Raw genomic sequence first — 22,864 nt, 5'->3', positions numbered from 1 at the left:
ACCTACTTAAGCATATTTAACCATTTGTTCTAGATAAAATTTAAGAGCTTTTGGAAATTTGTTATATTAGATATATATTGTTTCAGATTCATGCTATAATGCTGCTTAAGGAAAAAACTCACAAGATTGACTTTAAATTTCTTCCTACAAAAGCTGTAAATTTCAAAAGAAAAAAGATATTTTAGAGGAAATATGTCTTTTGCATAAATATTTAACTGTCTCATAAGGGATATAACTTTTTAAAAGATGCGTACCTAATGATTAACTTCATCCTGGAAAAAAACAAAACAAAAATTGCAATGATTCATGCTATTGATACAGGCTGTACCTCCATGGCTTTAATCTGTTCTGTGACAAAGATTTAAAAAAAGACCTTCCTAAAATAGAGGCTCTGTGGTTGTGCAGTCAGGACACGTGTGCCTTGGATTCTAAGACAAGGCCGTTTTAGGATGACAGAGTAAGCAGTTGAGAGAGGTCCTACAGTAGACAGTTGAGAAGAAGTGAAGACAGGTTAGTAGATCAGGTTGGAGATGTTGGAGACTGGTAGCAGGCAACCGGCAGAGGGTGTGTGCAAATGGTCATCACTGGGATGTTATAGAATGAGTAGTGGAAATGCTCAGCAGGTGGCCAACACTGTGCCCCAGGGGCAGCATGGTAAGAAATAATAAGTGGAGATCTAGGCAGGGGAACTACTGGCAACAAGGGAACCCAACATCAAGTACTGAGGATTCAGCCATGGAAATGGAAGTCCCTTAGCACAGATCCCCTCAGAAGTAATATGAGGAAAGAACTCAGTAGAATGTTGGCTTTGGTCTCTGAGACATCGAGGTGCTAGTTAGGTGGGAACTGAGGCTGGAAGCCCAGCAAATGGAAGAAAGAAATGAACCCTCTTAGGCACAAGGATTGAGGCTGCATTCAGTAATTTTGAATCAGTGTACAGGGTCAAAACAGGGACCATTAGCAGAGTTTACATGGTGGTAATCTTCAAACTATGGTTTCAGTTGTTTTTATATTTTCCCTACCCTAGACATGAGCTTGGCTAGAGTCTAGATCAGGGGTGGGCAAACTTTTTGACTCGAGGGCCACAATGGGTTCTTAAACTGGACCGGAGGGCCGGAACAAAAGCATGGATGGAGTGTTTGTGTGAACTAATATAAATTCAAAGTAAACATCATTACATAAAAGGGTATGGTCTTTTATTTCAATAGTTTTATTCATTTCAAATGGGCCGGATCCGGCCCGCGGGCCGTAGTTTGCCCACGGCTGGTCTAGATGGTTTTGGTAGAACCTTCTGTTAATAGTTAAGGAGCGATTCCTTTATGAATAAGAGAAAAGCAGAGTTGGAGGTTTGGCAGGCAATTGTTACTGAAGAAGAGATGCTGCATGTGCCCTTCTTCTCACTGTGCTCCCCCACTCTTCACTACTGAAGGGGGGAACTGATTCACATAAGACACAATTAAAAGCCACTAGAAGAACTGTGAGACCAGGTAAACCATAGGACCAAGCTGTGTTAAACCTAGGAGGTATTTTTATTTTTAATCTGATGGACACTTGATGTGATAAAAATGGGAGTACTAGCAACTGCATACTGTGCAACAGGTCAAGTACAGTTACCTCTAAGGAGCCATAGAATTCCCTAGTTTCTAGATGCCCTTAAAAATGTCCTTCAAAATGAAATAGTCATTTTGGGGGAGGGGTGTATTTGTTTTATACTGCTGACATAAATTACCACAAGGTTAGCAGCTTAAAGCACTGTAAATATATTATCTCTCAGTTCTGTAGGTCAGAGTCTGATATAAGTGGGCTCGTTTCTCCACTCTAGATCTTGCAAGGCTGAAATCAAGGGGTGTAAGCCAGCTGGGTTCTTATCAGGAGGCTCTGGGAAGAATCCACTTTCAAGTTCATGTAGTTTGTTGGTAGCATTCAGTTCCTTGGGGTTTTAGGAGTCAGCCTGGGGCTGCTTATAGAGGCTGCCACATTCACAGGCCCTGGGGTATGCATGGATATCTTTGGGTGGCTGTTCTGCCTACCACAGAGGGGAATTTTTTTTTTTCTCAAAAGGTGACTCATCCAATTTCTCCTGTAAAGTTCCAGTCAGAGTAAAATACTTAGACTCTCAAATAGAAGCCCAGGGATTTTTTACATTGAATCAACAGTGTAGAAAAAAGACAAAGTCTTCCATCTTTGAGTTAAAAAGAAAAAACAGGGACAATAACAGTAATAGTTACAAACTTGAGAAAAAGAGTACAACATTAATATGCCTAACACTTTTTCCTTGTGTTTCTCTTTAAACTATGGTATTTTGAAATACTGTTAAAGGTCACTTTATTAAGTGTTTGACCAAAATGTTAGATTGTGGGTGGGAGGAGGGATGTTTAATGGAAAAGCTCTCACAGATTGGCCTATGGTGTGCTCATGTGGCCATAACACAGGCTTATTGCTCTAATAACAATTTACACAACATCAGAAGTTCATATGAAGACAATAAATGCTTCTTGAGGGCTGAATTTATAAATACAATATATGAATGATGATAATGGTATCATAAATATCCCCATTTCATTTCATTTTTAAACAGAAACTTTTATATGCTATTAATATGAGTTTTCTTAATAGTTTATAATCATCACTTTGGGGATTATTTACACCAAGTTCAAAATTTTGTGTGATCAAATGGCTAGGCACATAATATTTGGGATACATGTACAGATATGAAGATATCATTTAGAATGTAATGGTCTCCAAACTAGTCCCTTATATCAGCCCTTTTTCTTATAATCTATTATTTCTGATTAAAGCCGAGTATAGAATTCAAGGAACCAGGAAATATGGCTGCTGTCCTGAAAACTAACAACTGAATCAAAGGCTGCCTCCTAAAGTATTCTTAGGAATGAAATCATCACTGCGTTTATCAGGGTCTTTTTGCATTTCTCTTGTACTTAAAACATTTTTTAGCATCAGTAGCTGCTTCCCTTTTGTTTTCTGTAATTTCCCATGCTTCTTGGCTTTAATATGAAAAAGTTGGCATTTTGTAGAAATTACCAGCTAATCACAGCACTCTTTTTTTCTTCTGCATGGCAAACATCATCTGTAATATTCAGATCACCAATTCTTAACCACTTTATATGTTTCAGAGGCATGGAACAGATGGACATATCTCTGGTGGGGAGGGGGGTGAACAGTGAAGAGATAAACCAAAGAACCGATATGCTTATATGCATAGTGCATGGACACAGACAATAGTGTGGTGAAGGCCTGGGGGAGTGGAGGGGCTGGGCAGAGTGGAACAAAGGTAGGGAAAAATGGGGGACATGTGTAATACCCTCAACAATAAAAATATGTATATTTAGTTTTGTAAAAGCAAAAATAAAGGGCAAGGATGTTAACTGCTATATTGCACAGATTAAAAGAGTCCTTGACAATATATTTTGATTGAATTTATTAAATAATTTTGAAGTCATGAAATTAAAATTTAAAGTCATTTTAATGACTTACATTGCTTAATTCTTCATCTGACAATTGTGTCTCACTTTTAAATAGTACCTGGAAAAAACATAAGAAACATGTACAATAAAGAACTCGAAAGAAAAAATTAGCATATTAAGTACCTTTAAACTATGTAGTCCCCCAGAAAAGTAAAGGAGCCAATGATGACCCAGCATCTTTACTTCTTGAATTTTAGTTTAGTTGCAAACAAACATTTTTATTTCCTTTGGGTAGGCAAAATCTTCTTTTATATACTTTCTAGGCAACTAGAATTAAGGGAGAAATCTCATTTTTGAACTACACTAGGAAGTTGCAGTAATTCACTGAATTCTGTTTTGGTTTTATAAACCTGATCAACATTATAGTATGCATTTCTGTACAAGTATTAGAGGCCTGGTGCACAGATTTGTACACCAGTGGGTCCCTCGGCCTGGCCTGTGCCCTCTGACAATCTAGGACCCCTCAGGAAATGTCAGACTGCCAGTTTCAGCCCAATCCCTGCAGGCCAGGCTGAGGGACCCCACCGGTGCATGAATCCGTGCACTGGGCCTCTAGTATGCATATAAGATTTTTGGTTAATCTCTTCCCGCCCTCCCCTCTCCCTGCTTCCCTCTGAGATTTATCAGTCTGTTCCATGTTTCCATGCCTGTGTGTTGAGCATCTGCCCCCTGGTGGTCAGTGCGCGTCATAGCTACTGGTCAAACGGTTGGATGGTTGGATGGTTGCTTAGGCTTTTATATATATAGATAGGTGAGTGAGGTTTACAAATCTGTCTTTTGTATTGCAAAAACAAGTTTTTGTTCTGCAATTAATTAGAACAATAATGACATCCAGTGTCTAGCTTTTAGTACTAAGAGCAGCTTCCCCTGAGTGCCAAAGGATGCAAATCAAATCTTTCTTCCCAGATCTGCCTTAGTCATATACATTTAGACTAAAAGAGAATATATGTTAGGTGGTAAAACTTCCTATACTCTAACATTCTATATTTAGTCTTTAAGCAAGTTTAGTTAAAATGAAAAAAAAAAATTTGCCTTTCACTTTTTAAAAAACATGAGGGTTGACATATAAGGTGATATAGAACAATATCTGGCAAATGGTAGGTATTCAATTAATGTACCCTACATTAAATTGCATGCTTTTGCTTAAAGTAGAATAATATATTAATGTTTAAGAAATATTATTTCTTTTATAGTTATATGCTTTATCAGATGTTTAGAATTTTAGCATTGGTAGATAAGCAGCATTTTAGATAGCCACATTGACACCTAGATTTCCTCAGGAAATATTAAAACCGTTGGCCTTCATTATTAATAACTGCCAGTGCTATAGAATAAACATTATTATTTTTATCAGTTTATATACTGGGAGATATATGTTACAAATATACTGAGATATTACATCTTCTATTGGGATATTAGTACATGAATGAATAGGTGAGGGTAGTGCCGCAGATCCACTAGATCCAGTGTTTGTTTTGAGTTCCTTTCATAGAGAACAGTTGGATGTGTACGAATCTGTCTTTAGCATATTTTTGGTTCCTTCTTGACTGTTCTCAGTATTTGTAATGTGCCCACCCAGGTTGAGAGATGAAATCCATGATTGTAGAGCACTTGTATATATTACTGCTCTGTGTAAGAATTAAATCTAAAACCTTGATTTGATTACAAAGTCTAAACCCAAAGGTTTTTGTACTTTTATGTCATGAAGCCCTAGGATTTGATGAAATAATTTGCAAGTGAAGTAGACTTTGAATTTTTCAACCTGTTTTTTAAATAATTTGTTTATATGAGACTATTCACTTCAAATCTAATTCCTTTCTCTTAAGTCTCCTAATTATTTTTTTACACTCACTATGTTATTTTTGCTATCAATTATGTTTTAGCTACCAATTGTAGTCTATCAGAAAGATAATAAATAATGTGTTGCCACCTATAGGCAGAAACTTAATTTATTTATGACATACAGAAAAGCGTAATCTAAAAAGATAGTTCTGTTTTCCAACTCCTACAACTACCATTTTCAAACTTATTGCTTACATATTTACCTATTGTTACGATGTTGCCATTTCAGATGCCTGTGCCTTAAAGCATTTGTTTAAACTTTTATCATTTTGTTATATTATTTGTTTTTTATATGTCATTCAAATATAACATCTTATTAAAGTTCTGTGACTTCAGAAAATTTAAAGAGACCTGTTTAAACCAAATAACTTAATCATATACTAAACTAACTGTTGTATCTTAGTTTACCTCTGTAGAGGGGGAAATTACCAATATTTGTTCCCGGGATGAAAAGCTTCCCCTCCTACAGTCTATTATCATTAGTCTTTGGTTTTGTGCCTTCTCTGTAATGATATAGGTTTGTTTCTCCTTTATTCTTTGCAGAGTGCTGCAGCAGCTCCCAGTCCAGTGCTAGGAAACATTCCCCCAGGAGATGGCATGCCAGTAGGTCCTGTACCACCAGGGTTCTTTCAGGTACTCAGAGAAACTCTGACTAGGAATGTTAAGGCGTAGGAACTCCTGTTTGATTTTATTTAAAGATATGAAGGAGAGTGAGACTATTTTTATTCTTAAGATAAACATAATGCTGTGCAGCCAACTCTTGATTATTCAAAGACATTTAGCCCTTCCTTCCTATATTATTGTCAAAACTATATTCATTTATTTATTTTGCTATTTCATTGTTCAAGAAGAAAAAAAGGAGTTGAAATGCAAATTAGCCCATTAAGTGAACCATGGTAAAGGTTTGATAGGAGAAGAGGCTAAAGATGAAGTTCTGAAATGGATTTTAAATATCTAAGTTATCAATGTCTCCAGAGACTAAAGGTAATCAAGATTTGGCTGTACTTTAAAAAAATATGGCTAAATCATAACTATTTACTTATCAAGATTATAGGTTATATATCAAAATATTTGAAAACCATTTTTGTGGCTTTTAAGCTGGAATTTTTATTAATATCATTACATCACATGTTAGTATTGTAAAATTTTAATAACTCTTATTTTAGCAATGATAATAGTGATTTAAGAATGACAATACATCCCTTTTTAATTTTATGGCATCCACATCTTAAATTTGACAGTTTTCTAACCCAAACCAACAAAGATTTTGAAATTCATTTATTTTACTACCGGGTTAATTTTATACCACCCTTTGAGAAAATTAGGAAGAATTTAGGAGTTAAAAACTAGAGTTGAAGGCATTATAGGAATTAATGTTATAATAACAATATCTAACACAATAACTGCTTACTGTATGCCATGCTTTGTTCTAAATATTTTACATATATAAACTCTTAATCCTTACAATAACCCTAGATGTGAAGATGTATTATTATCATTGCCATTGCACAGATGGAAAAGCCGAGGCTTGGTAGGTATAGTAGTTTGCACAAGGTCAGAAAGTAATGGGGCTGGGATTCAAATCAAGGCTTTCTGGACTTTTGTCATTAAATTTTCCTTTTAAAGTTTTAGTAGAGCATTACTCATAAAACATTTCTAGCTCATTTTTCCCCCTCGTGCTCTTATTTCTCTTGCCAAGGATACATAAGGGGGTAATTTGGGAAGGAAGCCAAATTCTTCCTAGGGTTAAACAAAGTATATAAAACTATACATTTTCACTTTTACTTTTTGTAGAATAACTTATTCTCCCCTTACCTGTCTTCTGCCTTAATCTTGATAAGAGTAGTTGAAACAGTAAATGTGCTTTAATTATTTCAATGTGATAAATAGTTGAATCCTATTAGAAGCCAGGCACTGTGGCAGGCATCTAAAAATGAGTATACATAATATGTATCTTCCTGAAGTTCATTGTCTGGCCAGGGAGGCATTAAAGAGAAATAACTGTAATACAGCAAGATAAGTGCTGTAACAGAGGAAAATTTAACGTTCCGTGATGACCTAGAAGAGAGCTATTAAGTCTGCCTGAATTGGAGCTAAGAGGGGTTTGGAAAAAGTTATTCAGGAAACAAGCAGAGGAGTGATATTCCAGAAAGTGGGAACAGTATAAGCAAAAGTGTGGAGGCATCAGAATGACCCTGTGCGGAGGTGTTCAGAGTAATATACTCCGAAAGTAGAGGGAGCATAGGCAGGAGTTCCTGGACATGAAGTTGGGAAGATATCTTCCAGCACATTGAGAGGGGCCTTACATGCCACGTTAAAACAGGAGTCTTTATTCAGTAGGCCTGGAAGAGCTGTCAGACATCTTTTTAGAACAGCAGTTCTCAGCCTGTGGGTCACGACCCCTTTGGCAGTCGAACGACCCTTTCACAGGGGTCACCTAAGACCATCCTGCATATCAGATATTTACATTACGATTCATAACAGCAGCAACATTACAGTTATGAAGTAGCACCAAAAATAATCTTATGGTTGGGTCACAACATGAGGAACTGTACTTAAAGGGCCAGAAGGTTGAGAACCACTGTTGTAGAAGGACCTGAATTCAAACTATAGACTGCAATCAGGCTTTGTTAGGCACCTATGATACAATTACATACAAAGCCCTTACCCTCAAAAAACCAATGGTATGGTTAATGAGAGAGAGAGAGAGAGAGAGAGAGAGAGAGAGAGAGAGAGAGAGAGCAATTAGAGTATAGAAACAACATGGCCATATAAAATGAATAGAGTGTTCTCTTAGAGCAAATCAGGAGGCTGCCAAACCCAATCTTGGGAGCAATCTTGGGAGGGGCATTTCAGGGAAATAGTAAATGAAATCCAATTGGCATCTAAAGATGAGTTTGGCAAAGGAGGCAGGGACAGAGAGAAAGAATATTCCAGGAAGAGGAAAAAGAATTTCAAAGACCCAGAGTGGAAAGCCGAGAGACCAAATGTAAAACCAGAGCTTAATTAGCTAAAGGGGCAGTGGCTAGTGATGAGTCTCCAGAGGAACCTTGAGGAGCCTTATAGAGATCAGTTATGCATGTGTATCTTGATCTTAAGGGCAGCAGTAAGCTATTGAAGGATTTTAAGCAGGAGAGAAGCTTGTCCATATTTGCAATTTTAGAAAAATCACACCGGTTGCAGTCTGTAACCAGGATTGCAGTGGGACAAGCCTGAGGGTAGGGAGACTATTTAGGAATCTGGTACAGTAATCTAGGGGAAATTTAATGATGGCCTGGACTGATCGTGTCAGTGAACATGGAGAAGATGAACAGATATGAGTGACAAATAAATGCGAGATTATGAGTGAAAGAACCCACAAATAGTATCTGGTTTCTGGCTCTCACCTGGGCAGGTGGTGGAGGTTTCATTTTCTGAGATTGGGACCACAAATGAGGACTAGGATTGAGGTGAACAGGTGAGGTTTCTGTGGGACCTCCAAGAGATATCTCTTAGACCAGTGAATTTACTGGTTTGAAGCCTAAGATAATGATCTAGGCTAGAGATAAAAATTGCAGGATTATCATCATATTAAGGGCACTTGAATCCACAGTGCCTTTATTAACTGTCCCGGGGAGAAGTACAGAATGAGAGAGTGAGAGGGGAAACAACAGAACTCCAAACATACTAACACTCAAAAGACGAGCAAGTGCAACAGAACTGGATGCAGGGTATCAGTTGGTTGGCTATTACAGTGGCCCAAAGAAGACAGTTTGTGGGCATATTCAAGAGCAGTGGCATTTACTGTATTCTAGTGGCTGGACCTTTAGTTTTCTTAACTGAAACTTTTGAAAACTAATTGGAAAGGAAGCAGCATTTCATAGTTATGTTTGCTAGGTCTCGGTTAACCAAATTAGGGGTAGAAAAGAGCTGGAGGAATCAAGAATGAATCTGAGGCTCAGCTGGCGTGGCTCGGTGGTTGAACGTAGACCTGTAAACCAGGAGGTCACAGTTTGATTCCCAGTCGGGGCACATGCCCGAGTTGCAGGCTTGATCTCCAGATGGGGACGTGCAGTCTCTATCATCATTGATGTTTCTATCTCTCTCTTCCTCTCATTCTTCTCTGAAATCAATCAAAAAATTTTAAAAAATATAATGAATCTGAGATTCCAACTTTAGGGCTCTGGAAAATTTTAATTTTTTTATCTGACTTAGGAAAGATAGGACTTAGAAAAAGTGTTAGATATATTTGAGTTTGATACATGTCATCCCTCTATTCAGAGAGACGATTCCAGCTAATCCCAGATACTCTTTTTCCCATTCAACAGGTTGAAATATGTCCAGTCTCCCTAGGAATATCTCTCTGAAATATTGAATAATTCAAATTATCAAACTTTTAAAAAAGAAATAGGATGTATCTTTTGGTACAGAGTCTGATCTTTTGGATCAGACTACTCAAGTATTTCCTAAATATCGGCATTGGTTTCCTACTGTGATTGGGCCATACTTCAGCATGATTCTGGCCATCCCCTTTGTTAGTGAAGAGTAGCTGCCTTCTCTGAGTAGAAATAGCAACAAACAATTATAATTTAAGTTCTAACACCAGTTTCTATCTAGTTCAGTTCCAAAAAAAAATATTAAACTCCAGTAGTTACCTAGAGTATGAGAATAGTTTCAAATCCCCATCCTTAGTGAAGAAGTGTAAAGCCTATTTGGGGGCAGCTGGAATGTGACTAGAGCAGGAAAGAATTGAACCTATTAGAGTTTTAATGAATAAATGAAACTAACAAAAGAAGAATTTGGTGAGTGCTTTGGCAGCACATATACTAAAATTGGAACAATACGGAGAAGATTAGCATGGCCCCTGTGCAAGGATGACACACAAATTTGTGAAGTGTTCCATATTTAAAAAAAAAAAAAAAGAATTTGTAACTCGCATATAAAACACTGGATTTAGGAGTTTGGAACTTGACTTACTATGTGATCATATCATAAGAAGTACACTAAAATATTTCTCCTAAATAGACAAACATACTCCTTTTATCCCTGTTAACATTGCAAAACAGGCCCCTTCTTTTCTATCTCTGACTTAAATATATTACCAAGTGGAATTATCACAAACTAAGTTTGTGATTATGTAACAGCTCCATTTGAATAATAGCAATTAAACTCTAAAATGAATAATTATGATTAATACCTCATACATTTAACAAGTCCATCCTGGAAGGCAGTCCTGAGATTAGTTTCTTTCTATTTGTGAAAGACATTAACATTGTTCATATTTACACTTGGATGCTTTTATTGAAATGGGAGAGCTTCTGTTGTTGAGTAGGAAACCAATGAAGTAAAATCAATGGGAATAGTTTGGCATGCAAAGGATGTATCAATTTAGCAAAATAAAGCCATTGAAAGTCAGTCACATACATTTATTTACTTTGAGTCTTTCATCAAAGGAATAATTTATATACAAAACCCTAAAATTCTCAGAGTAACCCACCATGGGACTGGCGAAGAGGTTTAGAGCAGCCTTCTTCAATTGGGAAGTCTTGCTACGGGGGTCAGAGGGAAGGAGACTTTCTTAAATTTCTACTAGGCTTCAAACCTAAATGTTCGTTGGCCTGTATGTTCATTTGTCAATGTTAGTGGAAGAAAATACAGTATTGTGGTGCGATGAATGTACACAAAATGGACTCAGTGCACTCAGAACTGAGTTTGTAATCCGCCTCTCCTGTCCCTGTGCTAGAGTCTAATTCAGAAGTTTCGCTGTATACTAGCAAATCCGAATTATGTATTAGAAGAGTCAATCTGCTATTTATTCATTCTCATAGCATTCTCACTAAAAGAGAGGCAAAGTTTGATTCCTATAATTTTATTGCGTAGGCAGCAGTGTTCCTTGAACCAATTAGATTTTCTTCTCACTTATGTATAATAATCAAAATAGTTTAGTAAAATGCATAAAATAAAAAAGTTCTCATTCTTTTGTGCTTTAAAAAAATTAAGAGTATTAACTCTCTTACCTTATGAAGTACCATAATTTTATAGTTTTGAGTAACAAGAAAACTTCTCTTGTGAATTTACTATAACTTGTGCCACATTAAAAAATAAAAAAGAACATTTCTTGTTTCAACCAAAAAAATTGGAGGAAGGGGATGAAAATACTTTGTCCCCTCCTTTCTTCCTTTTATCATAAGAAAAATTTTAAGAAGAAAACTATATCTTTTTTTAAACTTTAAATATGTTTTTATTGATTTTAGAGAGAGGAAGGGAGAAAGGAACAACTAGAAACATGCATTGGTTGCCTCCTGCATGTCCCCTACTGGGATCTAGCCCGAAACTTGGGCGTATGCTCTGACCAGGAATCCAACCAGTAACCTCTTGGTTCATGGGTCAGTGCTCAACCATGGAGCTACATTTGCTGGGCCTGTATCTTGTTTTTATCATTCTACTAAACATATATCTATTATATAAAACCACAATATAATATTTTAATAAATACTGATGTAGATATCTTTGAGCATAGACCTAATATGGGATATACTTGTAAATATCTAATTGTGATCTTTGTATAGCCTTTTGTTCATTGTTACCATATTATGTTTTATTTTGATTTTCATCTTGATACATTTACTGTATTATAGTCCCTGAATCTTTAGTTTTCTTAACTGAAACTGTTGCAAACTAATGGTCTGTTGGTGTTGGGTTGTAAATTTAAGGCTTTGACATGAATAAGATTATAAATACTTGTTAAAGATAATGTGTACCAAGTAATTTAGTTTCATACTACGGTGGTCATCCATGTTTTAAAGTCTGAATTGATCGCAACTCTGATAAGGCAGGAAACATGTAGTGGCAGGTTTGTAAGGCATGTTTTCTTCACAGGCATGACGTGAGCAATGGTAAAGCTGCCTTGCCATCTAGTGGTGGTTTGCAGATGTCTCTGCTCTTCAGGGTATGTTTTTCAAAGGTTTTATTTTTAGCAAGACTGCACTATAGCAGGCTGACCTAACACTTTGACATAGTAATAACGCAATAAGAAGAACAAAAATTAGAAAGAAATGTCCCCTTTTCTACTCGGTGGTATTATTGATTAGAAAAAGCTCAGTATAAATCACTTACAATGAAGATAAAAACAAAGCTTAGCTTAGGGTAATAATCAATACGTTAAAAGAAAAAAGTTAAAATGAGTCAAAAATGAGAAAAGTGGTTATTTAATCTAACACTTGAAATTGAAAAAGAAAAACAAAAAGAGATGTTTTGGCAAGCCCTGGTTGAATGTTTCTGGAGGTCGATTTATTTAACCTATTTCTGGAAATAAGCCCTGCATTTTGATGATACCTTCATAACTAAGTATACCCATCTGTTCTGCTATTCCTAATCAGACTCTGAGAATGCAGCTATTTTATTTTCAGTTGGCACCTGGTTTACTGTATTATGTATACAATAGTTAAATAGTCTACATGCCTTCTCAGTTCCCTTCTGTTGTTATTAATCTTCATATTGTCTTCACTCCCAATGGTTTGTTTGTCTTTCCTCTTTCCTTCCTGACCATGGCTGTTTCAGAAATTAGTCTTGGGAAGTACTCTAACCTCGGGAACTGCTCCCTTTCCCTCTCCCAGAAGTTGTAGATACTGTCTTTGATCTTAGATAACAAACTAAAAGATTAGTTTGAATATCTTTTCTTAGTTTGAATAAGATACTGAAAATCTCAAGCAGAACTGATTTACTGAACTAACACTATCAATGTATATATAGTTTAAAAATTACAACATAAAAATGGCATTTCTCAGAACTAAATGCACCAGGATTTAGAGAATGGAGGTGGGGAAAGCTTACTTACTTATCAAATTACCTATCAAAGTTCAAGAAATAGAAATTAAGTTTCATTTTCTTACAAAATGTAATTTTGAAACTTTAAAGAGCAGAGATTCTAAATATTAAAAATAGAGCAGGTCTTTCTCTAGTGTAAAGATAAAAGCGGCCTAACAGCTGGCTTTGATAATGCTTTCCTGCAGTTGTGGTAATAGTTTTTTCTGGCCTCAACTATTAAAATAAATTAAAACTGCTCAGCTTGAGCAACTAAGTGAGCTTTTTAACAAATTGCAGCTTCAAACAACTGAAGTCCTTGCAGCAGTGACTGGACGGACAGAGAGCTGAGGAGCGAGAGTCGGGCTTAGAGTCTTCACTGAGGTTTCCCTGTCAGGATGGAATGAAATAGTTTTCTCTCAGAAATCCTTCTTTTTTGTTTATGTGTTTCTCTTCTGTAAGGAGAAGTTAGTTTGGCCATCTAGACTAATACTGGTTTTGCTTTCACTTTCATGCTATAGGTATAACGATATTTAATATTAAACAATAAAATACCATATTTTAAAATTTTACCTGTGGTGAGAGTTAATCTATTTTTCAAATAATTTGAAATTAAAGTTTTTCTTTTGAAAAATATCTAACTGAAACTTTTCCCAGAGTGCTGAAATTTTAATAAGAGCCCCGTGGGGTGCAATATGTATACCAAATTGCAAACATGCAAAGGCTATTTATAACACAATTTAATTTTTTATTTAAGGTTGGTTACAGAAATAAAAATGGTCTATTGTTTGAGAAATTAAAGATAAGGAATAATACAAATTTCCTGTGTAGGTGGGATAGATTTGTCTTAAGCATACATTAGGATGCTTTCAACTTTTTAAAAAATGGCTTATCATTAGGTAGTACTCAGGAATAACTTATTTTATATTCTGTATCAGGGGTCCATAAAACGTGAAAGCCAGATAGTGAATATTTTAGACTTTAAAAGCACATCTCCTCAACTCTGTTGTTGTGAAAAAGCAGACATAGGCACTATGTAAACTGATAAGCATGGCTATTCCAGTAAAACATTATTTACAAAAACGAGTGGTGGGCCAGAGCTAGCCCGTGAGCCACAATTTGTCCAGTCCTGTTCTATAGGAATATGGTCACCACGCGATAGCCTGTAAGAGACCCAGCAGGTGGGGTCCAGAGCACTTTCTCCAAGTGTATTCTGTGCCTGCGGATGTGAGAGTCCTGGAAGTCACCTACTCCTAATGTGTCCATGTTCTTGGGAGTGGGGATGTAGGACTAGAAATCCTTTATGTTCTGTTGTTTAGTTTTGTTTTTAACAGATGAATCTTTCAAACTGAAATTTGAGGACCATTGGCTAAGATTGCTGATAGTATTCAGCAACAAATATTGCTGCACCCCCCACCCCCACCCACTAGAGTTTCTGCTGCAGTAAACAAGATAAATAGAAATCCCTGCCCATATAGAACTCAGAGTCTACTAAGGGAGACAGTCAATAAACAAAGTAAATACTTTAAAACATATGATATGTTGGATGATGGTCAGGGCTAGGGAGAAAAATGAAACCGAAAAGGAAAGTAGGAAGCCTTGCAGAAATTTGGGGTAGGGTGGCCAGAGAACTCGTCAAGAAGATGCCATTTAAGTAAAGACCCAAAGGAAATGAAGGAGCATGCAGTCAATATCTGGGAGGACTGTGCTAGGCTGAGAGACAGGAAAGCATAAAGCCCCTGAGTTAAAGCATGGCTGGTTTTTTGCAGGGACAAGAAGGTCTGGGTAGCTAAAGTGGAGTGTCAGCTGGGGAGAAGAGTTAGATATGAAGTGTTAGATAACAGGAAGCCTTATCAGGTAGTCTTTATAGGTCATTGTAGGGATTTGGGGTTTGACTCCGATTAGAAGGTTTGAACAGGGTTATCATGGTTGCTATGTCCAGATTAATCTGTAGGAGGGAAGGATAGGAACAGGGAGACCAGTTTGGATGTCATTGCAAAATTCTGACAAGAAATTATTATTGCCTGGACTAAGAGGGTAGCAATGCTAAGAAATGATTGGATTCTAGATATATTATGAAGCTAGAGCTAACAGATTTTGGTGATTGTTGGGACTTGTGTTAGGAGGGAAAAGGCTAAATCAAGGGTGCCTGTTCAGCTGGAAATATGGAGTTGACATTTCTCATGTAGGTAAAACTTCAAGAGGAGGTGTGAGGGGAAATAAGTTTAATTTTGAACTTAAGATTAAGATGGCTATTAGATATTCACAAGAGGTTGAATATGGAACAAGATATCAATGTTTGGAGTTATATGTTTAAGGCTTGGGCTAGAGATGTAATTTGGAGAGTCGTTAGCATATGGGTGATAATTAAAGCTGTGAGCCTGGATAACATCACCAAGATAGTGAGTATAGATAGAGATAGGAGCTCTACAAGGATCCCGGGCACTCTGATGTTAGGAAGTCAGGGAGCTGAGGAGAAACCAGCAAAGAAGAATGAGAAGGAGCAGCCCATGAGATTGGAAGAAAACCAGGCAAAGCGCTGTCCTGGAAGCCAAAAAAAAAAAAAAAGTTTCAAGGAGAAGAGAAATGATCCGCTGTGTAAATGCTGCTACAGTCCAAACTGGTTGAGGACTGACAGTTGACCACTGGCTTTAACAAGAAGGTCATTGATGGCCTTGCTAAGGCAGTTTCAGCGAAGTGAGGGGATGAAACCCTCATAAAGGTGGACTCGGATAAGCTGGAAAGAAACTAGAGCCAACAAGTATGTCCAACTCTTTCAAAGAGGTTTGCTCTAAAGGGAAAGAGAAATGAGGCAATAGCTGGAGGGAGATCAGAGAGGTCAGAGAAATGCTGCTGGGAGTGAAGTGTCAGCTGTCGTAAACTGCTCATCCCCGCAGAAGGACAGCTCTGCTGGCACCTGTGGGAAGAGAGTGTGGATAGCCTATTGCCAGGTGTCATCCATCTACCAGCAATCAGGTATAATCTGGAGTCCAAGTTATAATTCCAGGGAATAGAGTAATCAGATGTCCTTTGTACATAGTAGGATACTTATCAAGAAGGAGTGAAAATAATTGATTACTTAGAATTCCCCCAAATGTGAATACCGTTTTCTGTCATTTTTATATCCTATAAACGATTTCTGACATTACAAACACCTTTGACATCTGTAAATATTTTTCTACTTGAATTTGTATTATAAGTTTTATTTTGTACATCTATTTTAGACACTCGTATTCAAAAATATATATTTTAAATTGGAGATGGAGAAATAACTTTAGTTTGTACAAGTTGAATTCGCTCATCTTGCTTATTTTTATACTTTTTAACGTTAGTCAAATTAGTAAACTCTACTTTCAAAAGACTTTTTGGCACATTAGTAATTTAGAAAGTCTTTCTGTTCTGTAGAAAGACCATTTTATATAGTTTAGACATGAGTAATTTCAAGTATAGACTTCATGTTTACAGGTAAGTAACCAAGTGAATATGAGAGTACCACTTTATTTCTAAAGAAAGTAAAAATATACAGGGGTGAGCAAAAGCAGGTTTACAGTTGTGAGTACACGAAACAGAGTTTACTTTCTATTGTTTATTAATTATTGTATTATTTATTTGTATTAAAACTGTAAATCTACTTTTTCCCACTCCTGTATACAATCTGACACTTGTATCAGAGCACCAACCCCATAGGACAGTTTCTTTAACAAATGTTATCATTGCATGTGAATTTGAAGGCACTCTTAATCAGTAGAAATTTTCCTAGCATATCACGATGTTCAAAGGATCAGGCAAAATAGCATTTTTCTTTTGCAGTGGAACATTTAGGTAAACGATCTGTCTCACACACTTGCATCTGGAACGAGTTTAGATGGAAGTCTGACTATAAAATGAGGAAAACAAAGAAGGGTACACTTTTGCATTCTTTAATGAAAAATTAAGAGTGGCTTATAAAAATTATCGTTTTAACTTCTTTTTTGGTTGAGTCAGTGATAATTTATCCTAAATGATAAATCTCAAATATTCCTTTTCATACCCGTAGTGTTATTGTTTTTTAATACACTAAGGCCGATCTGTCCTTGTGACTTCAGTCAGCAGCGGGAGGCAGCACAGAGCTGACTTAGCATAGGATTCCAGCTACTTGTCCCATGGACACCAGAGAAATGTGTCTGTGTGTGTTTGTGAGTATAAATTAATCTAAAACAAAATATTAAAGTTTTTGTAGAATATCATCAAACTTACATATTTTATTAGACCAGCAGCCAGCACAGTCCCCATTCTCAATCCACAAGTCCACTGTCACACACCTGTATCTAACATATAGTAATGAAGGCTTCAGAAATAGAATCTTTTTGAAAAGGCCCATAATGTAAATTAGCAATTTTGATGCTTAGACTAAATCCATATCAAAAGTATAACTCAGTGCTGAATTGCCAAGATAACATCTAGGAAACTGGATCTGTTAATATTTTGCAGTCACTTTATGAGTTGCTTTAATTGTGTTGATGATGATAGAATATCTAAGATGTATGAGACATAAACTACATATTTATGCTTATCAGCAGAATATGCCAGCACAAGTATGTCATTTTGAGAGCTAAATTAGTTTAATACTAGTTGGAATTAAAATGTGTTAATCAAGAGTGTCTTATTCACTAGGGTGTCAGTAATGTCTGATGGAGATTGTCATGAAAAACAGAAAAGAAACTAGACCAATTAAAATACATAAATTGTAAAGTAACTTTGACAAAATTCATTTGCTGCATAATTTAGGCTTCATTACTTTTCTACAGAAAAAAATTCTCATGAAGAAACCTCACAAAGCATCTCATCGAATTATAAATATAAAAATATGTGAATGTTCTTACTATGTATAAGATGTCTGAAATGAAATGTTAAGTCACAACATTCTGTAATGATTTTTCAAAATAATATTCTCAGTAGCACATGATTTTAAGAACAACACACTTAAGAAAAAAGATTGTCTCCTAAGGGAAATATAGAATAGCAAAATAGAGAATAGAAATCTGTATAGGAAAATCATGCACAGCAAAGAGAACTGTGCATTAACTAAAAAAATGGACACAGACTGAATAAAAAGTAATATTTAGTTTTTTTAAGTTTATGCTTTTGGATAAATATTACAGTGAATATATTTATATTAATTTTCCAGGACTATAGGTAAATAATCATAACCTGTCATATTTATCCTTTTCTAAAATTATGTTTGGGAGTTTTTTTCCTTGAAAGATATTAGAATAATTTTTGTCATAGAGTATGTCTTATTCCCTTCTGTCTGCTTAAACAGTACATCGAAATATCAGAAGAAAGATTAAATGTGTCTAAAGCCATGCCTGCCCAGGACCAATAAGCTAGATATTTGATCTTTATATAATCAATGGAATTACTGAACATAACCCATATTTTGTCAAGTTCTATATTACTTTGTATTTTGTGTTTCTGCCTAAATGCTGATTAATTTTTGGCAAATAATCATTTTCTAACAGATTTTTGGAGTCAAGATGGTTATGTGCTAAAGACAATTTGATATGAAGACAGCAAATGTCTAATGTTCTTACTCAAATCTGAGCCTTTTTTTAATGGAAAGAAAATATATAAGCTGTGGGGGAAGGGAAAAATTTCCCTCTTTTCCCTGTTCTTCTGGCTGGTCTAATCAAATTGACATGAGACAGATGAACAGATGAAAAAATCAAATTTACTACATATGTAATATAGGGTTCCATAACAATATGAGACCTGAGGAAACCAGGCAGTTGAGTTTTATATGTCATATTGAGCTAAGGAGAAGGGGCGGGGGGCGGGGGGGCGGGGGGGGGGGGTAATGGTTTGAGGCTCCACAAGGGAGGAAGGCAATTCACAGTTCACATGGAGATGGAAAATAAATGTTTGGGCCATCTTTAACAATGGGACACGGAGGACTTTGATCACAGGGACCTTGCTAGATTCCTCCCTATCACATACTACTTCATGTTAAACTTACCTCTGTGTCCCATTGTTACCTATTATGAGAGCTCCCTTCCTGGAGCAGGTCCTCTATCTAATTCTCTTTTAGGCAGTTAGGGAGAAGATCGAAGGTTCTTCCTGAGTCTCAATTTCTTAAAAATAGCCAGCTTAAAATGATCAATACTTCAAAGAGGTATATTTTGGAGTGACAAACTTTGTTCCCCTTCAGCTAAAACATGTTTCTGAGACCTAAGAATTATAGCTTTTTGATAGTTTAGTCTGCAAAGACTGTCTCATGTATAAACACAGCACTTTATGAGACAAACTGTGAGATAAGCTGCTATACGGAGTTCTTAGCAGTTTTCCTGGCTGGCCTATGCTTCAGAAAAAGATCACTAAGGTACCATACTTTCTTTGCCAAATCATCCCTAAATTAAGCTGACATTCTTTTTGCCAAAGAGTTATGACTAAATATTAGTACTCTATAAAACTGCCTAAGGATTATTATTTCAAATTCTGCACCCCAGAAATAGTAAGATAAACCCGAAAGCAGGAGAATAGAATAGAAGGCCTTATTACGCATCTGTATTGTAAGCTCTCTTCTGTGCTGTTGATATGTATATTGTAATTGTAATTCAGTATCTTCTCGGTCTCGCCAACACTTGTTCATTGCCTGCTTTTACTAGGTCCTCTGGGAGATAAAATGTACCCTACTTAAGCCAGCAGAACTTCTCCCTCTATACATATTTTATAAGCATTTTCCCTAGAAAACCAGGCATACTATGCCAATACTGTAGCTTACAGTTTATCATATCAATAGATACTAGCTGTTTTTAACAAGACAATAAACTGGTCAGGTGAGATTTTATACACGAGAACCAAGCTTTATTATATCTTTAGCTGGTTTTTACAGTCTTCCATCAATGTTGCTCATTCACTGGGTCCATGAGCCAGCTGTGGAACCAACCAAATATTTATTGAATGCTACTCTGTACATGCTCTCCCAGAATGTGCTAACTGCTTCCTTTCGAAACCTCATTAGAAGTTATCACATTATAATGAACAGTTTGATTATAATGATGATACTCTTCTAATAATACCACATCCATTTACCACCATTCCCCACCCAGCTTCTACTATTCCCTGTTGACATTTGACTTTCAAAACACAGACTACTAAAACTACATATATTATCAAAGCTCCACCAAAAATGTTCAAGAAAAGAGAGATAAAGCTTAGTGAATGTATTTATTTCAGTTGTCACATTTCTTTTCCTCCAGTAAATCCAGATCACATGCTAATTAGTGCTTTCTATGCAAATTAACTTGCTTACCTGAAATACCACTGCCTCTTCAGCTTTTCATGGTTGAGTGGTAGCCAGGGTAAAAAATTCTATATTAAGTGAATGGTTGCACAGTTGCTGGGAGGCCTAGGAAGAAGTGCGAAGTCAGACAATTTATTTGTGGTCAGTTGGTTGTAAGAATGAGGTATGTGTACCTGCCTTTATTCTATAAATGTATTGCTGCAGTAGAATGTTACAGCAGTAAGAAAACTAAAGTGCTAGTTAAGAAATTTGGTCTGTTATACATGAAATAAGCTATTAAACTCTACAGAGCAAAACTTTCTACTCTACAAATATGTCAAAGGGCATATTCAAATAAAATTATAAAATTCCAATTTTATTATAATTATACAATAAAGAACTTGTAAAACTTCAAGGGATTTTATGAAGAAGTCATTTTTGAAGTGAGTGTTCATTTGCTAAGTTGTTTTGAAGTTCATATTTTTTTAAACTTGGTAATTGTGTATTTCTTTTAGTCATTTAGAAAGATATTATTCATTATTCTTTTCAAAATTAGAAGCAAATTGCACATGAATAATTTTGTCCTCAAAAAAGTTCAAAATTACTTTGAATTACATAAATTGTGCATAATTATATACTTTAGAATATACCTCAGACTTCTAAATTTTCAGAAGCATAAACTAAATGCTACATTTGTTCCCTGTAAAGAAGTTAGTGTTATTCTTCTCTTCATCACTGATACGTTCTAAATTATGCTCATAAAATAAAACATAGTATATAGAAAGTGGTTAAATGATTGGTATTTTTTAAAAACTTTTATTTATTAATGATTAAAATTTTTCTGTATCAACTTGTTCTTAAACACTAAGAGTTAAAGGGTTTCTAAAGTCATGTCGAATATTTAAAATATGATTTAAGGGGATTTATACATTGCTACATCAATTTTAAGGATCTAGGAAATACCAATTTTATAGATAAATTACATTTTGCCGCCTCACATTAAGGTGATGACTGCCTGATACGGTTTTGTGTTCTTTCCTCTGAAGTTGGTTTTCTGCATATCAAGGCACATGTCTCCCCGCAGTGTACTTTATGACATGGTGTGAACAATGTGCAAAGGAAGTAGAGGGAAAGGAGCCTAGGAAGATTCTTTAAAGAGGCAGTGACATTTAAACTGGCCCTTGGAGGATTAATAGAAATTTACTTGGCAGAGAAAGGAGAGTACAGAGTATTCTAAAGAAATAGAGAATATTCTGCTGTGGATAAATCATATTTATAGGTTTTTTAAAAGCTATTAGTGTTAGAAAATGTTAACAACATTTGAGCAATGTAAGATATCTACTTTGATCTTGTAACGAGTGAGGGCCTAAAATGATTCTTATCACCTGTAATTTGGGTACTGGTAAATTATTTATGAAACCATTCCCTTGGAGGGAGGTCTGGGATCTTCAGAGAAGAAAAGAATTGGACTGAGAAATCTACCTCCAACTAGTGTGGGGAAAGAGGAAGGACTGGCTGCTTCTGATCTTAGGGATTGAGATAAAACACTAAGTTGCCTGTGGAAGAGCATGTAAGAGGGAGACTACTACATCCCACTGGCAGAAAGGGAAATGAAGAAGGGAAAATCTCTCTTTAGAAAATAGAATGTAAGAAAAGCAGAAGTGTAAAAGTCCATGAATAATTCTTGATATAATGGAAACTAATAATCTTTTAAAATTGAATGACATTTATGCTGAAGTAAATTATGATTATAAATGTTGTGTTGTTCTTTAAAAGACTATTTTGAGGAAATGAGATGGACACTTGATTTGTATTTCTGTTAGTCTTCTTTCCTTTCATTTTGTCATCAAATATTTATTGATTTTTCTGACTTTGTATATATTTTTATTCACTTTGAGTTATCCCATTCATTCTGGGCAGACAACTTAAAAACATAGAAACAAGAATTTATGCCTGTAAACGTAGTTTCCATATGTCACAGTGCTAACTGTACTACTCTATTTATCATATAAAGAATCTTACTCCATGAATTTTGTCAATTTGGAAAACTTTTTAATAGCTCTATAAACTAGGGATGATGTAATATGACTTTTGAGGGAAGGCACCAGATTGAAATATTTTCTTCGAGTTTTCATCGATACTTGCCATTTGGTGAAGAGAACATTCTATTTGTTCCAGATTAGTGGACTGATGGTAGAAAACAATTTTCCCAGAAAATTCTTTCTCCTATTAATTACAAAACTGCGAACCTTGAAAAATCCTAAGCAGAGGACAGTGATCTTTATCTGCTTTATTCACTGATATGTCCAACCACTAGAACAGCGCCTTCATAGGTATTTAATAAATATTTGTTGAATGAACTAATCTCTAGCACACCTTTTAATCAATAAGTACAGCTTTTAAAATTCTCCCTATTGACATTTGCTCTGAACAAAGAGCATAATTGTTTGTTGGAGTATTTTTTTCTTCAAGTGGGTTTTCCATTTTCTCTGGA

The 22,864-nt window shown here is 35.8% G+C and overlaps 1 protein-coding gene across 26 annotated transcripts in view; it reads left to right on the top strand.

Moving 5' to 3' along the window:
• Positions 1-22,864, top strand: part of SSBP2 (single stranded DNA binding protein 2) — a 221,293-nt gene that overhangs the window by 141,278 nt on the left and 57,151 nt on the right. For 19 of the 26 annotated variants that reach the window (XM_081089459.1, XM_081089462.1, XM_081089441.1 and 16 more), the window contains one exon: positions 5,871-5,960. The exons of the other annotated variants lie outside the window; for them this stretch is intronic. In XM_081089459.1, the coding sequence (XP_080945585.1) occupies positions 5,871-5,960 (90 nt within the window). The remainder of the gene's footprint in view (positions 1-5,870; positions 5,961-22,864) is intronic. 26 annotated transcript variants of the gene reach the window in all.

This window comes from Myotis nattereri (genome assembly GCF_964212035.1).
Source record: "Myotis nattereri genome assembly, chromosome: 4".
Classification (NCBI taxonomy): Eukaryota; Metazoa; Chordata; class Mammalia; order Chiroptera; family Vespertilionidae; genus Myotis; species Myotis nattereri.
The sequence above is the reverse complement of the archived record's forward strand: the minus strand, read 5'-3'. Positions and strand labels throughout refer to the sequence as shown.